General features: G+C 41.6%; 1 protein-coding gene across 1 annotated transcript; it reads right to left on the minus strand.

The window, feature by feature from the left end:
• Positions 1-5,719: 5,719 nt before the first annotated feature.
• Positions 5,720-6,703, minus strand: LOC121874275. Its single transcript, XM_042378385.1, has 2 exons — positions 6,645-6,703; positions 5,720-6,391 (listed from the first exon to the last, which is right to left on the minus strand). Exons 1-2 carry the CDS (start codon positions 6,654-6,656, stop codon positions 6,089-6,091), a joined length of 315 nt encoding a protein of 104 aa, XP_042234319.1. The 5' UTR covers positions 6,657-6,703; the 3' UTR covers positions 5,720-6,088.
• Between the last annotated feature and the right edge of the window lie 5,273 nt (positions 6,704-11,976).

The following is an 11,976-nucleotide window of genomic DNA, read 5'->3' on the forward strand; positions in this document are numbered from 1 at the left end:
AAAATAGTAATTACTCAAATCACATTAGGTTTTTGATATATAACTCGAGTCATCCTCCAGTAATGAAAACAGTGACTGGAGAAACAAGGAGACTCCAAATGGGTGGGGCAGAGAGCCCGAGTGAGGGAGGTGAAGGTGTAGTGGATTCATCCCCTACAAGCACCGAACCTTCTCGAATTCCCCAGCCTACGCCTCCAGCGCCGCCCACGGAGCGGGGGTCAACTATCTACCCACGCCTACCCCCTCCTTATAAGGCCTGACACCGCCAGTTCCACAAGAACCTGGCCAGAGGTCGTCACCCCTTCCTTGAAACAATGGCTACCTCAAAATAAACATACTTTTAACTAAACGAAAAAGGCTTGAGAGCTAGAACCTAATCACGCAAGACGTAAGTTCAAATATAATTATTATGACCTCAGCATATCTGTTTGAGCCCGGATATTGTTAACCTCTTACTTTCCTTCAAATTTCCTCCCTCTTTTCCTTGATCCTAAACCAATCCTCTCTCCCCCAAATTGCCACCAAAGAACTTCCAATCCTAATCCCGGCCCTCCCACCCAGCATTACAAGCCTTCTACCTTATCTACAGACGTCAAGTCAAGTCAAGACCGCTCTCTTTCTACCCAGTAGCACCAGCAAGCAACCCCTCCTCCGCGCCAGCCTGGCGGCTCCCGCTCCCGCCGGTGACCTCGGCGTCCCTCAAGCCGCGTGCTCCTCTGGGCATAAGAACATAAGAACATAAGAATGGAGGAAACTGCAGCGGGCCTATTGGCCCATACTGGGCAGTCCCGTCTACACCCAACCCCTATTGCTCATATGAGCATCCAACCTATGTTTGAAGCAATTCAGCGTATTCGAGTTAATGATGATATTTGGTAACTTGTTCCATTCATCCACTACTCTGTTCCCAAACCAGTGTTTACCTATTTCACGCCTAAATCTAAATTTGTCTAATTTAAAACCATTGTTACGAGTTCGCTCCTGGTTGGATAATTTGAGTACCTTTGTAATGTCCCCTTTGTTTAGCCCTGCCTTCCACTTATACACCTCTATCAGGTCGCCCCTCGCTCTACGTCTCTCAAGGGAGTGCAAATTAAGATGCTTTAACCTGTCTCTATACTCAAGGTTCCTATGCCCGGGATTAGTCTTGTCATTCTCCTCTGAATTCTTTCCAAGGATTCTATATCCATTCTGTAATACGGTGACCAGAACTGAACTGCGTAATCCAGGTGTGGTCTCACAAGAGCAAGATACAGTTTTAGGATGACCTCGCTAGTCTTGTAACTAACACTCCTTTGTATGAACCCAAGTACTTTATTAGCCTTGTTACGAGCAAAAACACATTGTTTACTTGGCTTAAGGTTCCTACTTATCATTACTCCTAAATCTCTCTCGCAGTCGGATTTCTCTATGGCATCGTTGTTCATCTGGTATCTGGTTTCCCTGTTTACATCTCCTATACTGAGTACTTTACATTTGTCTACGTTGAATTTCATCTGCCATTTTTCAGACCATTCGAAAAATTTGTTTAGATCTTCCTGTAGTTTTGCCGAGTCCTCGTCAGATTTGATAACACGTCCTATTTTAGTGTCATCAGCAAATTTACTTATGTTGCTGTCTATGCCAATATCTATGTCGTTTATGTATATAATAAACAATAAAGGTCCAAGTACTGAGCCTTGGGGAACTCCACTTGTGACGTTGCTCCAATGGGACTTAGTGCCGTTAATGCTCACTCGCTGTTTCCTGTCCTGTAACCACGCCCTAATCCATTTAAGGATGTCACCTTTGATGCCATGAGCTTCTACCTTTCTAATTAGTCTTTCGTGGGGGACTCTGTCGAAGGCTTTACTAAAGTCGAGATATACCACATCATACTTGTGCCCCTCGTCCACCGATTCGAAAACTGATGAAAAGAATGTTAATAGATTAGTTAGGCAAGAACGTCCGCTTGTGAAGCCATGCTGGGAATCATTGATCAATCGGTGCTTCTCCAGGTGATTTCGAATAGAGTTTGAAATGATTGCTTCCAGTAATTTGCCTACTATTGATGTTAGACTCATTGGGCGGTAGTTAGAGGATCGTGATCTATCCCCCTTCTTGAAAATCGGTATTACATTCGCCATCCTCCAGGATTCTGGTACTACACCTGCTTTTAAGGACATGTTAAACAACTTTGCTAAGGGCATACTAAGCTCTTCCTTACATTCCTTTAATACTCTGGCAAATATCTCATCGGGACCAGGTGACTTATTAGGCTTTAATTTGTCTATTTGCTTACTAACATCGTTACTAGTCACTACTATCTCACTTAATTTGTTTTCTTCACTATCTCTGAATAGAGTCGGTGCCTCGGGTATCATGTTTAAATTTTCGGTGGTGAAAACAGTTGAAAAATATTTATTCAAATTATTGCTCATTTCTCCATCGTTATCAGTGAGCTCGCCGGAGTCTGACCGTATTGGTCCAATCTTTTCTCGTGTTTTAGTTTGATACATTTGGTAGAATCCTTTGCTTACCTCATTATTCCTCTTTGCTTTCCTTATCTCGGTTTTAACCCTACTCGCCAATACCCTATAATAGTCCCGGAGGTGAATTTCGCCACGATTTATCATTCTACCTATAGCCTTCCTTTGGCCAATGATGTTCTTTAAATAATTATTTATCCATTTAGGGTCATTGTTGTCTGATCTGAGTTTTTTGTATGGCATGTTCTGCCTTTTGTGCATTAAGTAACTCACTATTTAAATTGTCGTGGAACTCGGCAATCTCAGATCTCGTTATCAGGTCGGGTGTCATCTGTCAGGTTCACGCCCGCGACACCCCCTCTCTCAGCTGCCTCTTTAAACTGTCAAAGTTTGCCCTTCTGAAATCTGGTACTTTAGTGGAATTTTCCTTACGTCTGCCCTGAAAATCTAACTGGAATCGAATTTCTCTGTGATCGCTGTTTGCAAGTTCGTTCCCTACCTCGACATTGCTAATGAGGTTTTCTCTGTTCGACAGAACTAAATCCAGTATATTATTACCCCGTGTGGGTTCGGTAATATGTTGACTTAGGAAACAGTCCTGGATCGTCTCGAGAAAATCCTCTGGATCTGAGTTGCCCGTAAGGTCAGTCCAATCTATTTGGCCAAGGTTAAAGTCGCCTACTATACAGACTTTGTTGTGTATGGAAGCCCTGCGCATTTCATCCCAGATAAGTCGCTCATTGACGCTATCAAGATTGGGGGGTCTATATATTACTCCTGTGAATAATTTTTCCCGACCGTCGCTTAATTCTATCCAAAATGTTTCTGTATTCCTCTCAGTTTTTATTTCCTTATTTATTTCACACTTCAGATTATCCCTAACATAGATTGCTACTCCGCCTCCTTTCCTGGTCTGTCTATCGGTATGGAACAGTTTGTAACCCGCAATTTGGTATTCGACTGGTAATTCACGTGTGTCTAGGTTGATCCATGTTTCAGTGAATGCAATTATATCGATTTCTTCGGTACATACCAAGGCCCTAATATCATCCATTTTGTTTCTCATACTTCTACTGTTCGCGTAGTATACATTTAAGTTAGTCGTGTTCTGAGTCCTCCCCTTACCGCGTTTAGTTTTAAACTCCCTGTCTAATTTAGTTTTGTCATCATTCCTAACACTATTTCCCTGTAATCTTTCGCCTTGTTTACCCTCTCCCACTGCAGTCTCCTCCACCCCCGTGCCCATATGTTCTCTTAGCAGTTTAAAGACTTCGATATCTTTTGAACTGCCCCCTCTAGAGCCCCAGCCAGGGTTGCTACTCCATCCCTAGACAGGTGCACCCCATCCCTAGGATAGAGGTCCCTTCTGCCATAGAAGTTGTCCTAGTTGTCAATGAATGGGACTGATATTGACTTGCAATATCTGTCAAGACGGTCGTTGACACCAACTGCCCTTGACAACCATTCACTGCCAACTCTTCTTCTAGGCAGGGCACAGCATATGATAGGGATCCCTCCCTTAGTCCTAATACGATCTATGGCTGCCTTGAACTTATCAAGAAGTTCCTCGCTCCTACACCGGCCAATATCATTGCCTCCTGCACTGAGGCAGATAATGGGTTTGTTCCCATTACCAGACAAGATATTGTCCATCCTGTCAATTATATCCCCCACCCCAGCCCCTGGCAAACACACCCTCATCCTATTTTTGTTTTTACCACAAAAGGCCCTGTCCATGTACCTTACCTGTGAGTCACCAACAATTAAAGTTTTTATTCCTTCCTTGTCATCCCTGCCCCTGACTGTACTAACGTCCAATTCGTCTATCAAGGGACTGAACGGGTTGGTACACTTAGCTGTTGTTGTCGTTGTTGTCGTATCCTTCGTGTGCTTCTTCACCACCAGCTTGGTCCTCCCACTACTCACAATTTTCCACTCGCTTGATTTTTCGTCAGACACTGGCTTTACTCGTCCAGCCTCTCCTTTTAACTTCGCCAGCTCTTTCCTTAATTTCAGGTTCTCCAACGTGGCCCTCTCAATTTCTAACTTGGCCCTCGCCAATTCTTCAATGGACCACCCCAGTTTGGTCAACAAACTCTCATACCCAAGACCGCACATAGCACTGGCCATATCTGATAATTATCCCTCCGGAGCTAACCCTGCCGTGACCTTTCCCCTACTCAACGCTTGTTACCATGCTGCCTACCCAGCAACAAACTGCATTGTACATCCAATACAATATGTATATAGTGAGCACATTGTGAGTTTCCTTTCTTCATCCCATCCTGAGTGTGAACCAATATCCCATTTCCCCCACAAAGGTACGGCTGTGTCCAGTAAGCTAACAAGTGACGATAAGGATATACCAGCAAACAAATATTGTTTTTATAGGTTGCTTTAATTGTTTTACATTTGCTAACCAAAACTCGAAAGCCTTTGCAATGTACCATACATATAAATACAACAGTGCAGCATTCTCACACCAGGAGAGGCATCCGTTGACCTTGGTCATCGCTCCGACGTGGGATGACTTGGCAGCTTTTGTAAAATAGGCAGTAATAAAATTAAAGCCACCTTCCATAGTTCTCAAACCCAGTAAGTAATACAAGACTTACAGCCTCCATATATGTACTGTACTTTTCTAATACTGGTCCTCAAGAGAGCAGCAGATGAGAGGCTTCAGAGAGTAAATGGGTCAGGAACTTGGCTGCCAGGACAGCAGCGGTCATCTGCGTGTTAAAAACACATATCTTAGAATATTAAATTATCGCCTTTATCGGTTTTGGTGAGCTCTTCCCATAATTAATTTGTATGTATGAAAATCATCAAACATCGTCGAGTAGCAGATGGCAACTTTACATACTGCCACAAAGTGAGTGCCCGGAGCATCAGTTTTCAGAAGAAACTGAGTCGTGAGCTGTGAGGTGGGATGGACCTGACACAAGATGATGTCGTTCACTGGACGGAACATCAACTCGAAAGAAAAATTATCGAGAAATTAATATTTTCTGCTAGTTAGTTTAGTTTATTATCAGAGAGATAATACTATACAGTATGTAAATACTGTATATCTTATGCTGAGGTATGGCTCTAGAATCTAGATGGTGTGGCTAGCAGCAGGGTGACTTTGACCTTGGCTCTTCCTTCAGCCATGACTCAGCGGGTTTCTTCACTTGATTTCCTAGCGACAACCTAAGAAAATTTAGGCGTTTGTGATAATTTCCACAAGGGATAATGACTTCTCACAGTGATTATATTTCATATGTTTATTTACAATTTTAAATCACCCTAGTCCATAGTCAGTAACCAAAGTGAAGGAAGAACCTCAATAGCAGCTCACCGTCTATAGCCACCATAGTATTCGTAGCTGTAGTATCTTGGGTTATTTATGGGAGAATGAAGAGTCACATGGTATGTCTGGCTGGCTGTTTATTCTCTGTTCTTCGTTACTACGTGCCTAACACATTTCGTAAGAAGTAACATAATATATAATATATACATTCAATAAAGGCAGCATATAAACATACATATATATAACAGTAGCTACTATGGCTGGGGTTGGCTTTAGGGTCAGGAAGAGCCGCTGCGGTAGGCTCAGGACTCCTGTCACGACGGTAGCCTCAGTGGTAAGCTCCACGATAGCGTCCACGATAGCCCCCTGTGTAGGAGCCAGAGCGACCAAACTCTAGGTAGTGACCATGGCCTGCGTGTTTATATCCGGGTTCAGGGTCAGCCAGAGCCTCAGCACTCCTTTTACCGATGTAATGTTTATTGGAGCCTCCATGATAGCCCCCAGTGTAAGGAACATAGCTACCATGGCGTGTGTAGCTACCATGGCCTCTGTAGCCACCATATCCGGGTTCAGCCTCAGGCTCAGCACTTCCAGCAACCAAGCAGAAGGCCGCCAGGGCAGCAACAACGACCTGCACGATAAACACACGGGTTAATATAGAGAATTGCATTATAATACAGTCGAGTACATGCCCAGTACTTGGCAGTAATGAGTAACAAGACAAGTGGTGAAGAGAATAAAGAAATGTTTATGAATTAGTCCTCATTTTGTGTACCTGTATATATGTTGGTTTTTAATATTCATTCTTATATCATTATACACACATATTTGAAGATGGATAGATAGATAGATAGATAGTAATAACAATAGTTGGATCAACTCACCAAGGTGTTCATGACGGCGGAGAATCTCTGGCTGACTGTGATGAGAACGAGGCGACGCGCCCTTTTATACCTCTGAGAGACACGTCACTCGCTCATCCTCACATGTTGTCAAGGGCACAAGGTGCTGCTGGCAACTCTGTGTAGATCCCGGGGATTTTGGTGGGGGTAAAGTTATAGTTAAGGTAGAAGTGTTCGCTTTTGAGTTAAAAGGGTAACGTGTACTGTACTATGATACATTTACCACAACACACCTACCATGATACATTTACCACGACACACCTACCATGATACATTTACCACGACACACCTACCATGATACATTTACCACGACACACCATCCATGATACGTTTACCACGACACACCTACCATACCATGATACATTTACCACGACACACCTACCATGACACACCTGCCATGATACATTTATCACGACACACCTACCTATTATGACACACCTACTATGACACACCTACTATGACATACCTACCACGACACACCTACCACGACACACCTTCAGTCAAAACATCTCATTATAATCATTTAGGTAAGTATAAGAGTAATGATGATGCTATAAAAGAGAGAAAAGTTAATTGATATGTAAAATTTACGAATTCCGTTGGTATATATTCCAGAGAGAGAGAGAGAGAGAGAGAGAGAGAGAGAGAGAGAGAGAGAGAGAGAGAGATTTTGTTTAATCCTAATTTCTTAATATTATAATGTGCCCAGGAGGATAGATTTCCTATAATAAAGTACTCTTGTAACCACCGCTTTTTGAAGGTAGTGCAGTAATTTTGACTACGGTGTGTGTACCGTAAAATAGATGTATTCTTCTTGTTTTTATGATTAAAAAAATAGATTATCGATATATCCAACAGCAAAAGAAAAAACAAATGTGTGCAGTGGCTTAGTGGGATACAAGTGCTTGCCTTCAGTTCAACCCCAGTTTACCCAGCTGTGATTAAGCTCACTGTATATAAAGTATTAACTTCACAGTATGTATAAGAAATAAATCCCGAATGCAGGAAAATCCTTGGCAGGGTATGATCGTCTATCACCCACCCCCTGCTCCTGTCTGGTGACGCTGCAGTTATTAACAGGATCAGAAAAAGCTTTGACGTGTTTCAGTTTATTTTTGCAAGACGAGAAGAAGGATAAAGTTAAAAAAATTACTTGAAAGGCCAATCTCGAGAAGATATTTTTGTTTATAAACCTAATGTACGGTACATAACTGATACATTATACACTTACCAAAATACAAATCTGTATATACGGTGGATTATTAATGTTTGTATATACTGGATTTTACATGTTGATACTCGGGGTTTTACATTAGATAAAATAATATAAAAAGGGGGTTTAGTATTAGTGAAGTGTATCTGCACTGCTCTGAATACACCATCAAGCCTATGGGACCCACATTCACGAATTACAGTTAATTCTCACTGAGGGACTTGGGACTAACAACTCTTCAGACAAAATACAATAAAGCGGATCTCATAGACATTCAAAATCTTGAAAGGGGTGGAAGAGGTGAACCAGGATTTTTTTTTTCGTGATGTTGCGCACCACCAACTTTAAGCTCGCCTAATTGTCATGCAGGGCGAATATAAGGAAATACTTCTTTACAGAGGCGTTGGTAGACCTACGGAAGTCTACCAGCCCAATCTGTCGAATCGGGAAAAGTATTGGGCTTCATAAAAGCTCTTTACAAGACTATGCACATTACACAGGCAACTGGTTTTCTTCCCTCGACATGGCCACCTCTAGTTTGGGTGGCCTTCAGGTAAATAAGAAAAAGTATGTACTGTACGAAAGCGTTCTTCTCCGCCTACCTGTCTATCCCTCAGGCATTTCCTCTACGGTCTTACAACCGAAGTTGCACGACCACCGCCTTCCCAGATTACTAAAGATTTGTGTGTTACATTATTACCCCACACACATTCTACTTGAGAAAAACATAACACGTCATATGGCTAAGCGTCCGTGAAATTTCGATGATGATTTGTAACTTAATTAAAATTTACCAATTAGATGCACTGGCAGTAATGAATTTTGGAGAAAAATGTAATAGTGTAATAATATAACCCACACCGTAGCGGAAATGCCTGAAGGATGGACAGACAGGCGGAAAAGAAGGTCGTTTGCTTCACACTCCTCCCAGATTCACAGGGATTCCCCCTTTACCTGACTCTTTGTCACATGTTTGGTGTCTTTCTTTATTACACTGAGGACCTTGGGCAGACCCACTTTGTTAAACAGCCTGAGGGGCTGCCAGGCTGTCAAAACAGACACTTGGTCTACTGAAGAAGTTCCACTAGGGAAAACCAACCAGACTTTTTCACAAGGGACAATAAGCTGCTACCAAATTAAAAAGAAATTAATGATTAATTCTGCACATATAAATGATATTTGGCTACTGGCGCGGGACATACCTTGGTCCAATTTTTATCCATATTTTTTTTTTTCGAAAATTTCAAAATTTCTTGCGTCGTTACCCGGAGATGAGAGAGTTAGTACAACGTTTCGAAGCAATATATTGAGCCAGTGCAGAGGAAGGATGTCGCAGACGATACCAAATCCTTCGAGGGGTATTCAAAGGGGATTGTAATTCAGGGGTAAAGCATAATTCAGTGGAAAGCAATGTATCAGGATTCTCCCTGTTTGGTAACATAAAGTTGAATGCTTGGATATTTGTTCCAGTTGATTAGTCTAATGTGATAAAATTATATTGTTTAAGTGTCAGAACTTAAACCATGACGTTTGAAAAATTTACAGATTTAGGCAAAATTGAACATCGGAAGATCGTAAAGCTCCAAACAAAAGAAGGTTCCAAAACTTAAGAAAAACAAAGGCGCGTGGTGTATAGTGTATATGGCACAGATGCCATACACTATGGCACAGATGCCATTCACTAGGTAGTAGGTATTAGGCAGCTACCAAATAGGGAGGTACTACCGCCTGGGAAGATATTGGAAGCATAATGTGTTGTCTATGGTAGATCCTGCTGCCACATGGCATCACGAAAATTGTGACCAAGTCCTAGGTTGCTGATCTGACTTTCTGCCTCTTTTACACACAATTGCAGGGTCTCAATTTTTTCTCTTAACACAACATACATACATTGTTCCTTACTTTTGATTTTTTTTTCATTTTGCATTTCTTTATGGTTCTTTATTATTATTGTTATTATTATTATGATTATATTATTATTATTATTATTATTATTATTATTATTATTATTATTATTATTATTATTATTATTATTATTATTATTATTATTATTATTATTATTATTATTATTATTATTATTATTATTATTATTATTATTACATTTTCGCCCCCCAGGCCCCGATGTGGGTCAGTGACCTGTGCCTGGGTGGACTATAATTCCCGTAAAAAAAAAAAAAAATCACAGGCGTGAGCTAGAGAGCGGGTCAGTACGGCTTTCAGATGCCATTTAGTTCGAAAACTTTATTATAATGGACTGGAGCATCAAAGTTGATGAAATAAGCACTGAGTGGCATTCCACATACAAGTGTTGTTACCACCATCCATCAACATTTGGGGAGGATCACGTGAAGAAACTCCACCCCAGTTTATCTAACCAAATGATTGACCACCCTAACACTAACCAAACTTAACGTAACCAAACCTAAGCTCTTAGAACTGTATGAAACCGATTTAAACAACACTCTTTCTCAATTAGTGATGGAATATAATACCTGAGTAAAAAATGAACCCCATGCAATGAAACCACCCGAATTCTGCAACCGGCAAGAAGTTCAAAATCAACTCCTGCCGAAAAGACCATGTTCTTACTTTTACCTTTATCCTCTTCTCCACTGATCGGCTCGTTAGCATCTTGGGTGATCGGTCACGTCTCTGTCACACACTGTTGGCAAGTACTGCATATGCACTGGCTCCTGAATGTATGTGGACCTGCTCCAGTGTTGGTCAAGTCTGGTCTTGAATGAGCTCACACTCGGTGCCGTCACAACACTTTCTGACAGGTGTAGTATCTTACATGATTTAATGGGAGAGTGAGAAGCCACATGCTAACTCTTACTCAGGTGGTTTATTGTTGTTGTTATCGTACCACGTGCCTAACGCAGGCCTTAACACATTCTAACTTTGGTAAGAAGTAACATAATATATAATGTATATATAATCAATAAAGGCAGCATATAAACATACACATATATAACAACAGGTTGTTCCAAGAATTCACAATTCTAACTCCGAAACAGCTTGCCCTTACAGTTTTCTAAACTTGTGGCTTCTTCAACATTGAGCTATGACCCCTTGTGGGGCGAGCGTCCGCCAGCTCCAGGTATGGACAATCGACTGAGTAGCACCCTCTGAGATGTTTATACACCTCAATTAGGTCTCCCCTTGCCCATCTGTAGTATAAGCTAGGCAGTTGCAGGAATTCTAATCTCTCTGGATAACTGAGGTGCCGTAGTGCAGGCACCCGCCTGGTGGCCCTCCTTTCGATATTTTCAATCAACTGGCAGTCTCTTGCATATCTTGGGGACCAGATGGGGTGACAGTATTCCAGACCTTATAAGACCTACTAGTTTAGTTGCTTGATTCACCTTCTTCTCACAATGGCCGAGAACTTCAGTTCGTTGACAACATACACATCTAGGTTCTTTTCACACCCAGTCTCTATTAATGCAGTTTTTTCGTCCCGTTGAGACATTTGATACGCCTCCTTGCCGTTGGCACGACCTTGGTGCATCCTCTTACACTTCGTGACATTGAATCTTAGCTACCATTTCTTCGATCATTCTTAAAACTCACAGAGATCTTTCTGTAGCTCTTCACAGTTTGGTTGGTTCTTAATTTCCCCGAATAACTTGGTATCGTCCGCAAAAGTTTGTATGGAAGACTGTATAGCTTCCGACATGTCATTTCTGAAACAAACAAACAACAACGGGCCCAGTACACCGCCCTGTGGTACCCTGCTTGTCACGAGTACACGTGACGTTTTCGTACCATTAATCACCACACACTGCTTGATTTTCTGGAATGCCAAATGCATTCTACTGGCTGGCACATAAAAATGTGCATACCCGCACACACACACACACACCGCATCCAGCCCATACGTGCACGAACTGATCGCTATAAGAACAGCCCAGTCCCAACCATTGTAAAAATTATCAATAACTTGTAATAAACCAGTGTATTCACTCCCAGTAAATACTACTTCTTGCACTGTCACTATGTTGAAATGCCCTGTAGTTTGAACTTTTCCCCATCTAGTTATTATATATCATATTTATATCACTAATGTTATTTGTATATTATTTGTAATTCGAAACCCAT

The sequence above is a fragment of the Homarus americanus genome, unplaced genomic scaffold (assembly GCF_018991925.1).
Source record: "Homarus americanus isolate GMGI-L3 unplaced genomic scaffold, GMGI_Hamer_2.0 scaffold49667, whole genome shotgun sequence".
Classification (NCBI taxonomy): Eukaryota; Metazoa; Arthropoda; class Malacostraca; order Decapoda; family Nephropidae; genus Homarus; species Homarus americanus.